The sequence below is a fragment of the Saccostrea echinata genome, unplaced genomic scaffold (genome assembly GCF_033153115.1).
Source record: "Saccostrea echinata isolate AGI-Se365-2 ecotype Australia unplaced genomic scaffold, CSIRO_AGI_Sech_v1 ptg000028l, whole genome shotgun sequence".
Taxonomy (NCBI): Eukaryota; Metazoa; Mollusca; class Bivalvia; order Ostreida; family Ostreidae; genus Saccostrea; species Saccostrea echinata.
Genome location: NW_026889777.1, coordinates 3,044,551 through 3,065,076, shown reverse-complemented (window position 1 = coordinate 3,065,076; position 20,526 = coordinate 3,044,551). Strand labels below are relative to the sequence as shown.

The following is a 20,526-nucleotide window of genomic DNA, read 5'->3' as shown; positions in this document are numbered from 1 at the left end:
CAGGTACAGTCAAGGATGTAGAGTTAGATGTGTATACTGCACAGGTACAGTCGTGGATGTTGTTTATAAGGCACAAGTACAGTCATGGATGTAGAATAAAGTGTGTGTACTGGACAGGTACAGTCGTGGATGTTGTTTATAAGGCACAGGTACAGTCATGGATGTAGAGTAAGATGTGTATATACTGGACAGGTACAGTCGTGGATGTTGTTTATAAGGCACAAGTACAGTCATGGATGTAGAATAAAGTGTGTGTACTGGACAGGTACAGTCGTGGATGTTGTTTATAAGGCACAAGTACAGTCATGGATGTAGAATAAAGTGTGTGTACTGGACAGGTACAGTCGTGGATGTTGTTTATAAGGCACAGGTACAGTCAAGGATGTAGAGTTAGATGTGTATACTGCACAGGTACAGTCGTGGATGTTGTTTATAAGGCACAAGTACAGTCATGGATGTAGAATAAAGTGTGTGTACTGGACAGGTACAGTCGTGGATGTTGTTTATAAGGCACAGGTACAGTCATGGATGTAGAGTAAGATGTGTATATACTGGACAGGTACAGTCGTGGATGTTGTTTATAAGGCACAAGTACAGTCATGGATGTAGAATAAAATGTGTGTACTGGATAGGTACAGTCGTGGATGTTGTTTATAAGGCACAGGTACAGTCATGGATGTAGAGTAAGATGTGTATACTACACAGGTACAGTCAGGGATTTTGTTCATAAGGCACAGGAACAGTAATGCATATAGAATAAAGTGTGTGTACTGGAGAGATACAGTTATAGATGTAGTGTGTGTCATACACAGGTACAGTCGTGCATGTTGTTTATAAGGCACAGGTACAGTCATGGATGTAGAGTAAGATGTGTATATACTGGACAGGTACAGTCGTGGATGTTGTTTATAAGGCACAAGTACAGTCATGGATGTAGAATAAAGTGTGTGTACTGCACAGGTACAGTCATGGATGTTGTCAATCAGGCAGCGGTACAGTCATGGTGTAAAATTTCTAGAGTTGTGTGGACAGTACAGCAGAATCTTAGAGAGGTGGATCTAATAAAAATATTTACTTATACAAATATTTTCTTCGGATGTTATTGATAATTATAGCATTAATTTCCTTTAAAATGAGCAATTATTTTAATACCATACCCTACATATTTCAGGTATCACACCACGGTTATCGACCAGTCAAGATGTTAATTGTTCCATGCATATAAAATTAATTTTTATTTCTTTTGAGAATTTTTTTTTTTTGGGGGGGGGGGGGGGTTCTTCCAGCCTATTTTTACAACTTTGATACCTGTGCCTAGTAAATTTTATGTACTTTGTAAATAAATAAAGGTTTTTTGTCAGGAACTATTCTTTTTCAGGGCATAGGAGGCTCTTCATAAGGTGCACTTGAGATGTTTATATATAACACATTGAAAACGCATGAATCAGCCCCTTCAACCAGTATATATCGTAAGACATATATATTTATGGAAAAAAACACCTGTGTTTTTCATTGACACCACTTGCGTGATCAATGAAATTGGTGAAACTAATAATATTGTGACGTACTTATACTGTTTAACATAAAATTAAGGATTACAAATTAATTCCAATATTTATTTTAATTTCCTGTTTTATTTTACTTTGTTTATTGTTTACTCGTATATTTTCTATAATTATACTAGCATGTTTCATTTTAAATTCATCATTATTATTGAGCACGTAGGATATTGAAATCATGCCCCCAGCCCCCCCCCCCCCCCCCCCCAAAAAAAAAAAATAAAATAAAGACCTGGCTCATATTGTTCTCTGAACATAAAACTATAAATTTAAATCTGTAAAAGTTTTCAATCCTTCCTTAATCACTGCTGACATCGTTTGTCTCGGTATCACTGTCATGGGTAATATAAAGATTAGCGTTAATTGCGCTTTGATTAAATTCATTCTAAATCTAAATCGGAGAAAATCCACAGAATTTTTTGTTGTGGATGTTATTAATCAAGCGCGGGTTGAGTTAATCAAGCGCGGGTTGAGTCAGTGGTAGTGTGTATGTACGGCACAGGTACAGTCGCAAATGTTGTATATCAGGCACATGTATACAGTCATAGATATACAAAATGTACGCTGTAGTAAATGTTACTTTTTAGAGATTATAGCGATCCATGCAATGGATTTAGGCATAGTCAAGTTTACATATATTTTTCCGCGATATATTCACTAAGCCAGTTATCGTTACCGTTTTGGCGATTACAGCCTTCCATAAAGGGCTTGGGGTAAAAAGCTGAGTGGAGTGGAGTGGAGTGGAGTCTTGTGGAGTCATGGAGTGGAGTCTGTATCATAACAGTACAGAAAGTTCAGAAAGTTATAAAAACAATTTGATTTCTCTTTATACAATCATTCCCTTGTTACATGGTTTTGGGTTAGTGTGAAAAAAATGAAAAAAAAGTAAATAATGACCTTTAAATGTCACACAGGGGCAAAGACTCTGCCATTCATTAACAATGCACATAGACAAAGCTATGTCTTGTTGACAGCTTTCATATTAAATGGATAAACAGCAATTACTGGTTGAATTTTTTTTATGGACTTTTACTACTAAAGTGCAAAGTGGCCTCTTTGTTGATATTTGATGTTATTATTTATTTTTCCTGTATATCATTCCATTGTTTGTATTTTATTTCCCTGTTTAAATTAAGGGTGTGGGGGAGGGGGGGGGGGCTACAGAAGATTCAATGTCCATCAGATTTAGCAGACTAATTATAAAATATATAAAGGAAAATAGTTATTGAAATATACTCAACTACTCATATTGTTATAAATGTATCTAAAACTTTGTAAAGTACACATTGTGCTTTAGTATAACTAGTGATGCAGCATTCACTAACTTGAATTTTTATCTTTGTGTGTTTGGTAGGGGGATGTGCTTTAATTCCTGTCTATGAATAGTTTCACCAATATCTGAACAAACATAGGCTTATTTAATAAATGTTACTCAAAAGAGATATATATCTGGAGGTATTGCTGTATTTGTATATTACCTCAATGCACTGTATCACATGCAGTCTATCAACCACTGAAAACAATGATGTAGGTTCACTGGTGTAGGTTCACTGATGGAATTTATTTAATTGGAGAATGGGAACGTTAAAAAATGTCAATCCCCATAATGATGTGCTGAAAGGTTTTGGTTACTCATTGTTTTAAAAAGGATACTAAAGCAGGATGCTGTCAACTTGGTTCTAGTATTACAATAACATAGTTATCTGCAATGGACACATCTTTCAATGCCTCTTTATAATTACATTAAAATTTATTTAAGTTTATCTTTGATGTTGCTGAGGCAGCGAATATTCCCCATGCTTGGTACAATATATAAGTACCTTAATAAACTAAAGCTTTATTTCAAAAAAAACCCTTACAACATATAATAGCAGTCTTACGGCAATTTTTGTTACAATTTTGAAAAAAAAATGTCGAAGAAGTTTTTCCTGCAAAAATCCTATGCTGATGCTGTGCGAGGTAAGGACAAGCAAATAAATTTGTTTTTGTATTAAAAATAAAATTTTTGTTTTTTACTTAAAATGTTTATCAATTCATTTAGTTAGTTAGTTAGTTATTAATTAATTTATTTATTTATTTATTTATGTATTTATTAAATTATTTATTTATTTATTTATCCTTCAAACTATCTATCTATCTATTGATTCAAAGATGATTATTTTCATATGATACGATATATACTCTGTATCTGAAACTATTGAAATATATATTAATATTTATTATTTCAGGTTCACACGTGTCAGAAGAAAATGCTTTGGAAAGTGATGGATTTCCGGGGGAAAGTGTATTGAAACCAAAATATATGTGCTTTTCATACACCAATCTTAGCAGTTCAGGATCATCAGAAGATTTGCCAGCCCTAGTCAAGAGCAAAAAATCATTAAAAAGAAAAGGGAAAAAACATGGAAGTCCTTCAAAGAAGATCTGTTTTCGAGATGAAATAATTGAAATCTCAGATTCCTCTCCAGAAAAGTCGCCAAGAAAAATTGCTTGTTCATCTTTGAAAACAGCAAGAAGGAGGCTTACTCATCCAGACACAGAGGAAAGCCACAATGATGTTCACATTTTGTCTTCCTCATCTGAAAATGAAAAGTCTCCAAAGAAACCTGTTTCAAGCATTTCCATAGCATCAGCAAAGAGGAAGCATACTAGTGTTGATTCAGATTCCAACTCTCTTCCTGACATAGATGAAAGGTCTGAAGTTCCATTATCTGGTTCAGTTGAGGATTTTTATCAAAGTGATCCATTAATGCCTATTTACAAAAGACTTTCAAAAGGTATTGAAACAAAAGAAGTGAATAAAGTGTTACTACAGCATTGTGATGAAAATTCTATAGCCAAGAACATTCCCTCACAAATAAATGAAAATGTCTCCTTTTTATACAGTGTCAAATTCATCGGTCACTGGAAGAATACTCTGTGTGACGGAATGGGCTCTTGGAAACAAATGGGAAAACAAGTTTCACTTATAAATATTTCTGAAATTGATTTTGAAATTTCACATGATGTGAAAGAAGTTTTGAAAGAAAATGTGGTGCTAAAATCCATTCGACATAAATATGTGAATAATACATCCCCTGACCTACACAGAGTAATTTTACACATGGAAACAGAAGATGGGACTGTGCTAGACCTCGTTTTTGCACAATACTACTTTGAAAATGAACCACATTCTTTTATACCAAATCCACACAAAAACAGTAAACAGCTGGAAAAATATCAGCGAACTAGTGAGAGCACTAAACTGAGGATTCAAACTTTAGTTGATGAAAATAAACGCCCGAAAGACATTTTTCATACCATAATAGAAGAGCAAGGAGGCATAGAACACACACCAGGTGGATTATTTCTTCCTCGAGATAGACAACAAATCAAAAATATTTCAAAAATGAAAAAATCAAGTACAAGCAATTTCGATTCACTTGCAGAACTAATGGACTTTGCAAAATCACAGGAGCAAATGAAAGATGTATTTGTACGTGAAGTAAGATGTGCTCCCGAATTTACTGTGTTTTTAGCATCAAATCGCCAGCTTAAAGAAATGGAGAAATATTGTACGAATGCAAGGAATTTCTCAATACTGGGCATTGACACTACCTTTAATATAGGTGCTTTTTATGTCACGGTAACAACTTATCGAAATCCAATGTTGATGAGTAAAAATGGAAATGAACCAGTCATGATTGGACCAATTTTGATACACCAGAAGAAAAACTTTGATAGTTATTTTAAACTTTCTTCCTCAATTCTGCAAATATGCCCAGAAATGAAAAATTTAAAGGCGTTCGGAACTGATGGAGATAAAAATTTGTCCGATGCCTTTGAAGTTTGTTTCACATCCACAAAACATTTATTGTGTGACATCCACATGCAAGATAACATAGAAAGAAAACTTAAAGATCTAGGAATAACAAAAAGCAAAGCCAGGGAGTATATTGATGATATTTTTGGAAAAAGAACTGGGGAAGTCAAAATAAAGGGATTAGTGGACTGCATGAGTTCTGAAGAATTTGACCATAAATTGCAAAATCTATATGAAAAATGGAAGTCATTACACCAAAATGGAAACTTATTCTTAAAATATTTTGTTGAATTCAAAGCAGATTTGATAAAAAATTGTATGTCAGCAGAGTTGCGAAGTCTTTCAGGACTAGGTTTTCCACCAAAACCTTATAACCAAAATGCCAATGAATGCATGAACTCGGTCATCAAAAGTGACCTAAAAAAGGATGGTCATCTCTCAAAAATCAATGAAAAGGAAGTTGTTTTAGCCTTGGAGAAAATTGTAAAAAGGCAAGAAGCAGAAGTCAAATTGTCTTTAATCGGAAAGGGGGAGTATCGTTTAAAGAAAGAATACCAAAATCTTCAAGTACCAGACAACATATATTGGAGAAAAACACCACTACAAAGAGAGGCAGTTTTTACAAAGTTAGTATAATATTTAATATGTATTTTGTCTCGATAATCTGTCATATTTATCATTCCTCTTTCTTAAAAAAACATTTTTATTTAATATTAAATAGGATGCTGAAAGAGCCATTACTAGCTCTGGGAGAGGACTCCACATGCCATACTGGTGAATTAGAAGATCTTCAAGAAAATTCATCACTTCCCATTTCACCAGAGAACAGCCAAATTACAAATATTCCATTTCAAATTTTGAAAAATATATTTCAGGAGGCTCAAACTATTATAAATTCTGTGAACGGAATTGTTGAAATGCCAGGATACAAAGACAGATCATCTTTATTTATATTGAACGTTGCACATCCGAAGGATCCATATAAAGTATGCAAACTGAAAACTACAAGCTTTTTTACCTGCGAAAATAGATGTCATCGGTTTTCCAGTTTTAAATTGTGCAGTCATACGATTGCTGCTGCAAACTACTGTGACATTCTTAAAGACTTTATCAAAGTTTACAATGAAAAGTATAGATCTTTAGGTACTAGTCTAACTAAAATGGCGCTAGCAAATATGCCAAAAAGTAGAGGTCAAAAGCCAAAAGGAACCTCAGTAAGAAAGGGTCAGAATAATAAATGTAGTACTGAAATTATTGAATTTGAAACACCACATACACCTTCGCTTGATCAGCCATTTCATCTCACATTTTTGGCTGGAATTGTGAAGAAATGTTATGGATGTGGACAGTGTTTTTCTGATAGACAAAGGTCACCACCAAATGATCTTATATTAAAACGCTTTGATCATAGAAAATATTTAAGTCCAAACTCTAAAACCTATAAAACAACACCAACATTGCAAAATACATATTATCATTTAAATTCAGACTGTTGTAGAAGAAAATGTCCTTTGTTTGAAATTTCTAGAGATGTCATTGTACATAGAGAAATCATGTCTCAGTTAACTGCAGACCATAAAGATGTGTTACAAAAGTTAAATGTATCCTTTCAGTAAAATGGACTTACTTGTATACTGAACACTGAAAAAAGTGAGTAAAGTGTTTTGCTTTATCTATAATACAGTTTTTTATCCTTTAAAATTTACAATATAAATAAGCATTTTTACCAAAAACCCATATTTGTTGATAGAATATAATCAATGGACACTCTTGAATATGATACATAAGGTAATATGAACATATTAAGTTGAAAAAGTGATTCTAATTGTGCTGAATTTGTGATTCTATTTTGTGTGTGTGTTATATTTTAACACATTGTAAAAGATTTTTTTTCTCTTAATTTATCTTTTCTCTATTAAGTATTGTAACTTTTAAGGAACATTTATTATTTAAGTGATATGATAAATTTATATATAATGTTATAAGTGAAATTTTAGAAAAAATAAATTGTAAATAAATGATACAGATCCTGTGAAAAGTATATATTAATAATGTATTTTTTTAATTCCAATTTATTGAAACCAGATTGTTAACAAGTTTTTTTTATTACTCATGCCCAGGTGAACTTTTCTGCTTACAAAAACAAAACCAGTTATGTTTCATAGCAAGCTTGTTTTACTGAGTAAGCATTTCAAATGCAGTAATTAAATCTGTCAAGACATCTCGCCTATTAGGATAAAAGTGTGTGCACAGTTCACTCAGTCTGTTTTCTAAAACAAAAAGCCAAACACACAAGCCATTCCCATTGTTGACATTTGAAGGTCGTTAGATTTTCCTTCACTTATTCGGTTGTAAATATGGGTCATACAAATTAAAAGTGCATTAAAATCTGAGTGAACACAGAAATAACTATAACTCTTGCAGACAGAAATAAGAGAGGGAAGGAGGGAGAATTGTGGACAGTGACAGAAAATGAATCTTTTCAACTCTATTCTGTTACCATTCCCTGACTCCATGCCACTCTAAATCTTTTTTATAGCATTTCCCCAAATTTAACCAGAAAAAGGGTGATGTAAAAATATATACACAAAATGAGGAATAAAAACTATAAAATGACAATCAAATCATCAAATATCAACAAAGAGGATGCCTTGCACTTTGAAAGTAAAAAAAAATGTACGAGGGTCATTCAATAAATAATGCAAAAGGTCATCTTAAAGTAAGAAAAGTACTTAATACATTACTCTCAATATTTTAAATCCTTCAAAGCTTTACACGTCTTAGGTCTTTGTACCCGTGGCCAGAAAACCTCAGCATACTTATCTGTAGGGATGCCCCAAAGACACTGATAAAATCAACTTCTTATAACATATCTGATATTGTACAATCTTCCTTTTATTGTTTTCGTACATTTTTGGAATAAAGAGATCTCACAATGGCTGAGACCTAGCCAATATGGGGGATGACACAGTTCTGTAAACTTTCTTTTCTTCAGGATTTCATTTATTTCTCTATGCTAATTTGCAACTGTGAGCATTGTCAGGTACAAGAAAATTACCCTGGATACCAATATTTAGACTTAATTCATTTGCAGGAAATCTGTTTGACTTTCCTTAGTACAATTGGAACATTTAAGTTACCACTGATAGTCCTTTCTTGGGGTGTTTGAGCATGTCTTAGTGGACATCTTGAGAAAAAAAAATGAAAATTAATAAAACAAGTTTGGAGCTTTTGCTTGTCTTTATGATAATAAGACCACAGATTTTTCTTTGATTTCACATTTTAATACTTATCTTCCTTTTCGGTTAAAAAAAGTACTCCCATGTTTTGTCATCAATCACACAAGTTAAACAAATCTTCAATTTGTTAAATATTCTTTTCTAGACAAACCGTTGTCACATTTAACGCATGTTTTTGTCTGTGGCATTTGTAAGAAAATAAGGCACCTATCTGATAAAAATATTATTACATTCATTTCCTTTGTCAGAATTTTATCAAATGTTGTGATGATAAAATGTTTAGTGTCTAAGCAATGTCTAAGAGAACATTTTTAAACAGTTAGTGACCATGCTTTATTTGAAAGAGAATTTCTTTGCAAGGATAATAGGAAAAATCACGAGGTTTTCACTTTTCAGTGATTGGGAGCTCTTTAATAGAACTTTTCAACTGTGAAAAAATAAAATTTAATACTTCTATATTTATTATGATATACTGTATGTTGATTCATTTTTTTAAACAACCCTTGCACATGCACAGATCCTGGATTTATTTCCAGGGTGATTCCCACATCAACTCTAACAAAATGTCAACCATGGAAATTAAATGACTCCCTTTCTTCTTTACTATTTAGGAGGGGTCCATGTGTTTCCATAGGGTAGGGTAGGCTGGAGTTTAGTTAAAGAAATATTTTAATAGAAATTCAATAAATGAAAATCCTGCCCCCTCCATATCCAAATATGTGGTAGTTAAAAATAAATCATGCATCTTAATAATTCACTTTTCAGTGCAGCTGTTAGCTAAAAAAAAACTCTAATGATCGCTATTTATCTGTCTGATATTAAAGCTGTCAACACCTCTAAATAGGTTTGTTGGTTTGGGATAGGATTTAAGCCTAGTTTCGTTTATGCATCACCTAGTCTTTGTTATGAGAACGTTTTTAGGTGATCCTCTGCTGACATTTAAAGGTCATAATTTTTTGTTTATTTGTTTTTCATAATGAATCTTTTGTTTCTTATTTCATTCTTTTTACACAAATCCAAAATCACATTGCAAGGAATGATTGTATGTTAGGGAAATCAAATTGTTTTTATAACTTTCTGAACTTTCTGTACTGTTATGATACAGACTCCACTCCATGACTCCACAAGACTCCACTCCACTCCACTCCACTCAGCTTTTTACCCCAAGCCTCCATAAAGTAGATTTATTTAAAATCAGAAATTTTCTTTCCTCCATATTAACACATTTCGTATTTTTCATTAAAAAACAATCCATACTTAATTAACAACATATAGTTTAATACGTTGAACAATCCGGAAAAATCTTGCTCTAACATTCCGTTTTTGATATTAGTGAGCAGGTACAGTCATGGGATGTCCGGTACCAGCATTGCCGAGTACAGTTGCGGATGATAGCTGACAGCCACTGTTGCTTGGTCTCGATGGTTGCAAAATAACATTTTGGTCATGATCGTAAGTTCTTTAATTTGTAAAGCGGGGCTTTAAATATTACATTTCCAGAGGCGTGTTCAACAGAGCGAACTTTCACGAGCTTGCTAAAATTCCTTATCCCTTCACCAGAAATGTTTGCAAGCTCTCTCGCTCTGTTGAACAGGCCTCTGATCATCTCCTTTAAATGGAATCATGGGAATTCTGGGGGTTTTTTTTATTTTACTTTCGTTTTAATACCTTTCAAAGTACGTTAAATCTACATGTGTACAGCTTGTCTAAACAGTCATTGTTTTCTTTTAATTTCCAGTACAGAGTAGGTAAGTGTTTTTTTTTTTTTGTTTGCAAGTATTTAAGAAATTATTTATGTATGGTTTCATGTTACAGCCAGAAATCTATTTTGATGTATTTCATTACGTTCGAATTTTCTAGACATAGGTCAATTAAAAATTTGTAAATATGTCAGGCATGTGTGTGGTTATACAGAAAAAAAATCATCTGCTGCTTAAAGTGTATATTTATGATACCAGAACAATAATCGTCATAATTCATTACACTTAACGATAACAGGGCGTACATAGCCTAAATTACGTAGATTTATGTAAACTGAACAAGATTCATGTTACTTACATGTAGTGCCTGTTTTCTTGCATGTTTCAGATGAGCTGAAGTTATCCGTTGTCTTCCATTGTTGTCGTCGTATGCTTTTTACAATTTCATCTTTTTCTCAAGAACCACTTGGTTAATTTCAACCAAACTTGTTACAGAATACTCTCGGGTAAGGGAAGGGCCATTTGATTCTGTATGGGGATTTTTTTTTTTTTTTTGGGGGGGGGGGTCGGCTGGCAGATTTTTGAAATAAAAAAATCTGTCCTCGAAAATATCTGAAATAAATAATCCGCCCTTAACTGGCAAGAAAATAAATAATCTTTGACTGGTGCTAACCCACCCCTCCCCCAGGAAATAGAGGTTTAGAGTAAGACAATTTCCTTTTTTATTTTTTAAATGATTTATTATTATTAGTAGTAGTATTATTATTATCTATTTTTCGCTTTCAGACAATAAGAAGAAAATAAATAATCTGTTCTCGATCATTTTGAAAATAAATAATCTGTCCTTGACCGATATGAAAAGAAATAATCTGACTCTAAAAAATTGCCATCCCCCCTCCTCAGAATCAAATGGTAGTCCCCTTAAGGGTATTCACATTTGTTCAAATAAAGGGACACACCCTCTTACAAGAGGAAATAATTAAGATATGGTGAAAATTGAATGGGGTCTAATAAAAACCACATTTTCCAAATCCACATGGCCAAAAAAACAAATCATGTGAAAGTTTCTTGACATATATGTCCAAATCATGACACAAGAGGTACGGTGGAGCCACTATGGGTGGTATAACTTTGAAATGCAAAGGAAAAATCTTCAAAAATAATTTTCCCTTGACCAACAAAACCATGTTTATTTATATCCACATGGAAGCATCCTCGGGTGGTGTATATTCTAGTAAGTTCAAATACTAACCCCTAAGGTAATACTGGACCACAATGGGCGATCAAAGTTTAATATAGGAATTCATAAAAAAAATCTTTTAAAATTTTCGTTTTAGGAAGAGCAAAGCCTTGATTGGTCATAATGGTATGGAAGCATTCTTAGGTAGTGTAGATTCAGATATGTTCATGACCCCCGGGGATATGGTGGGGCTATCAAATTTTTACATAGGAAAAATCTTATAGTTCTAAAATCTTCTCAAAAAAAGCAAACCGTGCTTAGTCTTATTTACATAGAGGCTTCCTCAGGTAATGTTCAACTCATGACGCCTAGGGGGTAGGGTGGGACCATATTGGGCAACCAATTTTTTACATTAGAATTTATAGGAAAAAATAATTAAAAAGAACAGCAAAGCCATTAGTAATATTGATATGGAAGCATCCTCAAGTAATGTAGATTCAGATTTCTTTAAATGATGACCCCGGGGTAGGATGGGCTCCCAACAGATGATCAACGTTATACAAAGGAATATATAGGAAATTTCTTTAGAAATCTTTTCAAGAATAACAAAGCCATGATTATTCATATTAATACAGGGGAGTTCTCAGATGTTGTAGATTCAAGTTTGTTCAAACCATGTCACCGGGGGTAGGACATGGCCACAATAGAAGATCAAACGTTTATATAAAAACTAAATGTCTAGAATTTAAAAAAAAAAATCATCCAAAGCCATTATAAGTCAAAGAAATATGAAAGCATGTCCCGATATCGGCGAAATGGAATCTTGCAATCTCCCTCGGTGTTTCATTAACTGTGTATTGTAACAGAAAAAATTAGTCACCTTTAGGTTATTAGCGCACTTGAGCGAAAGGGTTAAAATTTTTGTTAAATGTTCGTCGGCTTGTAAATTTTCCCCAACAGTTTTGAAATTCCTCTCAAGAACCATTAGTTAATCTTTAATCAATCTTGGCACAAAACACTGTTTGATAATATTCCATATACATGTACATGTATCATGGGTGGTTATTCTTAAAAATGATAAGGAACCACAGGCCTGGCGATGAAAGGAGTTGTATGAAGGCGTCCTTCTATAGTCCAGATGCTCTTTATTGAAATTGTGGCCCCATATGCGTGACCAGACTGCTACCACTATAGGGGCTAATATTTTACAAAAAAAATTTTTTAGTTAGGATTAAAATATTTCAAAACATGACACCCCCCCCCCCCCAGCTGGGTTATAGACAAAACGGAGGTCATTAAAGAATTGCATAGAAAGACATTTTTCCTCCTAGATAAAAGATTGTTGAAGTCTCTTTTTCATGGCTAGGTAAAGCAATATATTGATTATAACAATTTTATGTTGGAATAAATGAGTAAAACCTTAATTGAAAGAACTTAGAAAGCGCAAAGAGAACAAGTGTCCTATTAATGTAAAAAAAAATACCACGTAGAATCATCAAAAATGCCAATGTTTAGAACCTCAAAAAATACCACGTAGAATCAATAATGCCAATGTTTAGAAGCTCAATTTAGATTATACCCTGACTTGACAATTAAAACAAACTTCAATTTTTAAGTAAGAACTTATGGAAGACATTTATATACCTGTAAAATATACCTTATCAAAAATTGTTGAAAATTTAAACAACCTGTAAAGCTAAACTGGCGATTACATCTATGAGGTAGAAGACATAATTACTCTGTTTACTCCTTACGAAAAAAAATAAACTAATTGTTTAAAATTACAATGCTGCATAACAAATTGCACTGGTATGTATAAAATGATTGTTCATGACGATTATTGTCGTATAATTAACTCAAGTACAACAACATTTAAGACTCTTGAAAGATTCTTATTTACAGCAGAATGAAAAATCAACGAACATTTTCCATCTTCTTAACTCTGCTTCTTGTGCCTGAAGCATGTGCGGTGGACAAAAGGAAAGAAGATGGCGGGAACGGACCTGGTGATGTAGAAGAACTAGTTGATTTACCTGGAGAGCAAATGGCCATTTTTGATGATTTTTTGTACTTGCTAAGTATACCGGATGCTTTCAGTAAAGACGAGAAAATAAAAAGAGACATGTATCGTCAACGTTCTTACGACGGTAACCAGCAGGTATATGTGTATTTTAAAATTTTGTTTTTCTAGATGATTTGAAGACACCAGGATCGTTATTTACCCAAGATATATATATATATATATATCTATCTATCTATCTATCTATCTATCTATCTATCTATATATATGTCAAGATTTTGATAATGTTATTCCATTAAATGGTTTAAATACTTTAAGGATCAAGAAATGATATATCTACATTATATCAAAGCATTATAACGTGATGTAAATGTATATCTTTACTTTACACCAAAAGCATGTAGATGTTAGATGAATATATCTTAACTTTATGTCAATACTTTACAAAGTGGTCTGAAAAAGTTAATAATATAATGTGTCTTTATATTATATCAACTCGTTATTACATGATGTCAAAACTCCATTCCATGATGTGGATATATAGTAAGATTATGTTAACTCTAATTTGATGTAAAAATGTCTTTACATTGTGTTAACACTTTATTATCTTGGTGCCAAAAGTTCATTATGTGATGTAAAAATACATTTACATTATTTCAAACTGTATTCCTTTTTTATCAAAGTTCTTATATGTAATGTGAACACATATTTATTATGCCAATACACATTTCGTGATTTTGAACGTTTAGTACATTATCAGTGAATTTATCTTTCCATCTGTTTTGTAGAAAGAGGACGCTTGTGTCAATCTAGTATACAGCAGGATGTACATATATTAATTTATGTTACTGTAAGGTCGAGCACAGGCCAATTCCATGGTTTTTTGGACAGTTTTTTTGCTTGTTAGATTGTTTGGGGAAGATGCTCCCCCTTCCTTTTAAAACCGTTGCTCCGGGCCTGTACAGTGGACATGGGGGCCGTGTTTTCACAACTGGGAGAAGGATCCTGATAAATTAAAGCGAATCAGTCATATTTTTTTCAAGATTTCCCTTGCCATGCCCAGAATATCTATTTCCAAAATTTGCCACGCCCAATTTTCTAAATCAAATGACCGAGCCTTAGAATGCACACACACACACACGTGATACAATGTATTTGCACTTCTTGAAAAAAGGTGGGGTTAACGGCTAATAAAAAGCTAAGGAGTAAGGACAATGTCTTTAGCAAGATTAGAAGTTACAGACTATCATGGAAGAACAACTCAAAATTAAAAAAAAAAACCTTTGTACTGCACAAAACTAAATTTAATGTAACATTTGATGAGCGAAAATTGTTATATTAAACTTCATCGAATTTCGGCGTCAAAGACAAATAATTGTAACATAATATTGACACCACAAAATGAACTTTCGATATAATCTAATGAAGGAGCATAATCTGTGTAATGATCTGTAAACAAACATAATATAGTAGACTCTGTATCATATAAAGATATATTTACTTCGCACAATAAAAAGTTGAAATAATATAAGATATGCCGGCAATAGGCTATGCACTTTTGACACAGTATAAAGGTAAAATGGCATAGCGTAATAATGATTGCCAAAGAGTAACGGCAAATTCACATCACGTAATAGATTTCTGCCATCATGTAGCATATTGCTGACATAATGTAGTATGAATTGACCATAACTGAAAATTTTTTTCACATCATGTAAAGAAATTCTGACATCATATCATAAAGACTTTATATGTATGTAAAGATAAATTCACATCATCTAATGAACTACGTACACCAAATAGTAAAGAGTTCACATAATATAATGACGAAGCAATATAGGTATATTCAAACATTCATGATTTTTCGACAACATTTGATAAAGATTTGATCGACATAATATAATAGGTAAGTTGACACAAAATAAATGAATTTTTACATAAAGTTAAGAATTTTTGACTTGATGTAGCTCTGAATCGCCATGATATGAACATATCATTCCATCACGTAATGAACATTTAACCTCTCGTAATAAACAGTTGAAATGAAAAAAAAAATCTTCATATCACATAGTAGACTTATTCTAATGGCATACTGGGTTAACACATTGAGTTAACACAATGTAATGTAAGTTTGACAAAACTTCTACTATGAGGCAGTGAAGGCGTTTCAAACGTGTGGCTTGTTTTTCTATTGAAGTTGTATTCAATCGAAGAAGAATAAAATGGTGCGCAACATATATGAGTATAAATAATATATTAATGTATTCAAAAAAGTATCATGTTTATAAGACTTTAAAATAATTTCAATGATTTAAGGCACTGAATTCAAAATTTTATGGTATCAAAAATATATAAGTAGTCAAAATTATCAGATTTTTAGCTTTAAATGTTACAATTTGTGTGGTTTTCATTTTTCATTTATGTTTTCTGCCTGTATTTACTTTCGCACTGATTGGCACTAAAGTTTGCTTTGTCCAGTCATTGTTTAGTTATCATAGGGCGTTCGAGATTTTTTTTTTTTTTTTTTTTTTTTTTTTTTTTTTTTTTTTTTTTTTTGCAATTAAGCAAAAGACTAAATTATACATTAAAGAGCGAGAATTACAGGAACCTTTTTTTTTAAAATGTGGATGACAATAACTCCGTAAATCTTAATGTTACAGTTCTCAGGGAATATTACTCTGTAAGACCTCGGTCAATATTCAACCGCATCAAAAATACTGCCGTAATAAGAAGAATGCCATATTTTAACAATATATTGATATGATTCATATATGCATGCAATCAGATTTTTATTATAATTTTTTTTAATTTCCAGATACCCAGGAACATCACTTCCACGACTTCATGTGCCCCCGGTTCGGAATCAGACTTCTTTCCTGGGGATATTGCTTGGGATACTCTTGAAACTTATCCTCTTCGTATATATGAAGATGCTACAAGTATTAGAGAACGTATCATCTCTTCTTTAGATCCACAAGTAGTTGATGATTTTTCTGAAATAAATAAACTAGATGTTCCACATGTAGGAATTGTTCCGGGGGCACCCCCTCCCCCAGTATTACCTGTATAAATACATGTAAGATAAATCTTTATACAGTATTTTGTTTGTAAATTAATATTTACACGTATTCTGAATAAAATAATAACATCGAACTTTGCTTACAAATTTAAGCTAACAATATTAATATGCCAATTATGTCCTACTTGCAATGTAGGTTGTTGCAACCAGTCCTGAAATAACCCATCAGTGGTAACTGTTAAGGCAATAATGTAATTGAGAGTGTGTTAGCATTTGGATAACTCTATTGTGTAATGGATTTCATCAATTTCTGTGATAATTTAATAAATGCCATATTATGAGTGTATATGTTTTGAAGTTTATTTATTGATTTTAGAAAAGTTTCTTAACTCTACTACTTTTATCTTGCTGCAGAGTGAAACTTCTTAAAGAAATAACTTTAACGAACATGACTGCAGTGATATCACATGTCGCATTTGACATGTGATATCACCGCAGTACCTACAGATAAAATTATTTTGAAATCATGAGAAGAAACTACAAAGAATTTTACTTACATTTTATGTTGTTTTAGTCTTAAAAACGAATAACAAATAGCTCAGCAGTAATATTTTAGAAAAATGCATATTTCAATTAAATTTATAGTGGAAAGATAAAATCATGACTCATTCGTTGCCATGTACTCTACAAGCAAAAAGTTGGCGTTCAAAAATAAAACATAAATAGATGCCTTCAGAAAGTAAACAAAGTTTGCCAAAACCACCAAAACGCCAACCAGAGTAGACTAGCCACATGAGGGCAGTCAACACAGAATGTAATAGTATCTGGTACTCTGCAAAGAACTTTACCTGGTCCCACATTTGTTTTCAGAGGTCCTTGTTGGCTCTGTTTATAATTTGTATTTTGTAAATGGGCATTTGAAAATAATCTCCGTTCAGTTTCTTCACATTTCATTTTTTTATGTAATAAAGGTAATTGTGTGGTAAAGTCGCTCAGTCGACATGCAGAAGAAGATCTACTAGTTTTCATAATATACTAATTAATATATTATTCTTTGTTTTCATTTATTAATAAATACACATTCACAAAAAAGAAATAATAAGGAATTTAGAAGTGAACTTTGAAGAGAATGTAACAAATTTGCTACCTTGATAAGGCTCTGAAAATATGGAGAGATGAAAAGAGATGATGTTTTAATCTTAAGTGTAAATATTATGTAAATAAACTATGCAAGAAATGAAATAACTTTGATAAACCTAAGTCTATCAGTTGAATACTTTAGATTGACAAAGTTTGTTTTCCAGGTAGACATTTGTATGCCTTGCAATTAGAAAATATCAAATAATCATTTTTTTTTTACTATACCTTTTTGTCTCTTTAAGTATTCTTAGGATATAATTTTATTTAAGGTATATACATTAACATGTATTTAATTTTTTAAAGTTTAAATAATGATCAATGTGCACTAAGAAGTCTCCGTAGAATTTAAAACTTCTCCCTAAATTTCTCTGAGGGAGAAGTGATGTTTCCTTAAATTTTGGGTCCAGGTTAGTAGGTTGGTCCCTTAGTTTACAAATTCGTTTTTCTGTATTTACTTGATTAAGAAATTCGTTAATCTTTTTTTCATATTTGAAATACATGTTCATGTATATTATATAATCTTCGGTCGCGGATGGGCTTGTGGCGGAAGCATTTATTTCATTAAAGGTGTTATAAGTGAAATCTTCCTAAAAAGAGGATACTTTTTAAAATTGTAATTACATTTATATAAGTTTTTTTTTTTCCTTTTGTCCCCTCGTTACATTTATGCAAAGTATTTTGATAGTTGTATCCATAATTTCCCTTCAATCTTGAAACCTTACTGCTATAGATTTTGAATTGCTGGACTAAATCCATCACTAAAATCACGGATCTCCTAATCCACTGTCTATTTGATAAGTCAGATTTTAGAATGCGGTATGATTGCCTTTCTTTAAATATGAAATTTTCGGGCAGGCGTTAACTGACGGACTCATTAACTGATGATTGAAGTGGTTATGATGTACTTTGACTTGGGGTATTTTAAAGAGAAAGAATTAAAATCAGTTTGGAAATTCAATTTTTGCTTTTGAAAAATAATATGATTGAAAAGAATGGTTTGAATTCCATTTTTGCACTTCATTGGTATTACACATATTTACAAGCACAATAAATTTATTTGGAGAAAAGGACATTGGAAATAGTTTCAAGCAAATGCACAAAAGGGCTTTTTACAATTATCTTGGGATTGATTTGATTTTGAAAGCATATATATGCAGTAAATCAATAAGAAAAAGGGCTTGTTACATTTTAATATGACTGTCTTTAAATGCGGAGAATGAGCTCTAAAATTTTGTACATTTTTTGCTTAGAAAAAATACATGGATCTTTAGTTATCTGAACATCATTTTCGTTTAGTGTGCTACAGATCTGAAGATATGTTGTGTCTACAATGCTGCATATGATTAAATAAAATAAATTATACCAATTTAGTTGAAAAAAAAATGTCTAAATGGGCCTGCTTTTGGCCAAAAGAAAAATCAAAAAGAGAGGGTTTTTTGACTGTATTAAATGCTAGCGGTATCATTGATTAATGTAGCTCCGAGGCCATAAAACTTAGACGAGCTCTATTTTTATCCCAGTCTCACTTTTAAAAAAGGAATTATTATTGGAAAAGTGAGACTGAGATTAAGAGTGAGCTCAACGACATACATGTATGACACATGGCTCCTTTTTTTTTTAGGGATGACATGTCAAAAGATTTCTTTAGTCGAATATTCGATTGCATTATTCGAACGATAGTCGAATGTACTCGAAACCTTTTTCGGAAACTAAAATTTTATTTCAAACTTCACTGGTACATGACAAATCCCCTTTTCTTAAAGGACAAGGTTCACTTGATATATTATTTGGCCCTCAGAATTTCTAAAAATTAAAGTTTATGCTGAATCAAAACTTTACATTGAAATTAAAGGTTGGATATATGCTTGTTAAAAAAAAAAAGAGTTTTGAGGAATACTATTTAATTTTGACACGGGGCCGAATTTTGCACCAAACGCACCTTGTCCTTTATTAAAAAGTAACATCAAATGTTAGACACAGATGTTCACATGGACCTAAAATGTGGATAGCATGTTTATATTTACTAAATATAGACCGCTAATTTGTCCAAAATGTATGATTTCCCCGTCAATCATGTTCATAAATCGGTCTGTATAGTCGGTTTTTTAGGAAGCATAAAAAATGACTGTAAGAAATATTTTTTAAAGCATATTAAAATGATTGGGGGGGGGGGGGGGGACACACGGTAAATCTGTGATAATGTTAAATATTTGAGTATACTTTTTGTACCAACTATCAAAATGTCTTTAAAATATGTAAAAGAATATTAATTTTATTGTATAGTTGTTTGTTTACCTACTGATTTGCTTATATGTTCTTTATCGACATCTATTGAACATGATCTCAAAATCAATTTTCTGATAATGTATCAAGGTATATGTACATTTTTTTTATTTTAAAACGTAAAGTACTGAAAGGAAATCAATACAAAGTCTCTCTGATTGAGAATATGACAAGGATCTATAAGATACCTTCCCCATACCCACCCCTTAACCATGGTGGAACTGTCTAAAATATTTCAGAGGTATTTTCATCGATAAAACTTTATTTCATTTTCAGTTTCCTTCATAAAAAAGAAAAACCGCAAGCATACCAAACAGGAAATGCACAATGTTCATGTCGACATAATTTGTAGAGAAAAATTGCATATTGAGAAAGAGAGAGATTGCTATTTTCTTATCATCAACACACATTTTAAAATATATATATAAAAAAAAGACAATTAAAAGTATAATAAAATTGAGGATTTTTATTACAAAAAGCAAATGTTAAACACTAACTTTATTTGCTCCGTGTTTGTTAAATAAGTCAACAGATGGTGGAATGAAATCCCAATGTTTCATTTTAATCAGAGAATTTTGTAATGA

The 20,526-nt window shown here is 32.1% G+C and overlaps 1 protein-coding gene across 3 annotated transcripts; it reads left to right on the top strand.

Annotated features, from left to right (window-relative positions):
* The first annotated feature begins 10,179 nt into the window (after positions 1 to 10,179).
* On the top strand, positions 10,180 to 16,865 carry LOC133193629 (uncharacterized). Of its 3 annotated transcripts, none has more exons than XM_061329584.1 (3): positions 10,180 to 10,276; positions 13,383 to 13,638; positions 16,316 to 16,865. In XM_061329584.1, the coding sequence occupies exons 2-3, from the start codon at positions 13,387 to 13,389 to the stop codon at positions 16,568 to 16,570; spliced, it is 507 nt and encodes a 168-aa protein (XP_061185568.1). In that variant the 5' UTR covers positions 10,180 to 10,276; positions 13,383 to 13,386; the 3' UTR covers positions 16,571 to 16,865. The 3 variants fall into 3 exon arrangements, with proteins under 3 accessions (XP_061185568.1, XP_061185569.1, XP_061185566.1); XM_061329585.1 differs by having other exon boundaries at positions 10,186 to 10,348; positions 13,386 to 13,638; XM_061329582.1 differs by having other exon boundaries at positions 10,186 to 10,348.
* The last annotated feature ends 3,661 nt before the right edge of the window (positions 16,866 to 20,526 follow it).

What these genes read in the sequence shown, in the direction of transcription:
- LOC133193629 (XM_061329584.1), top strand. Translation starts at nt 13,387, where the DNA reads ATGAAAAATCAACGAACATTTTCCATCTTCTTAACTCTGCTTCTTGTG. An exon ending in CTTACGACGGTAACCAGCAG is followed by an intron (nt 13,639 to 16,315) that starts GTATATGTGTAT and finishes TTTAATTTCCAG; the next exon opens with ATACCCAGGAACATCACTTC.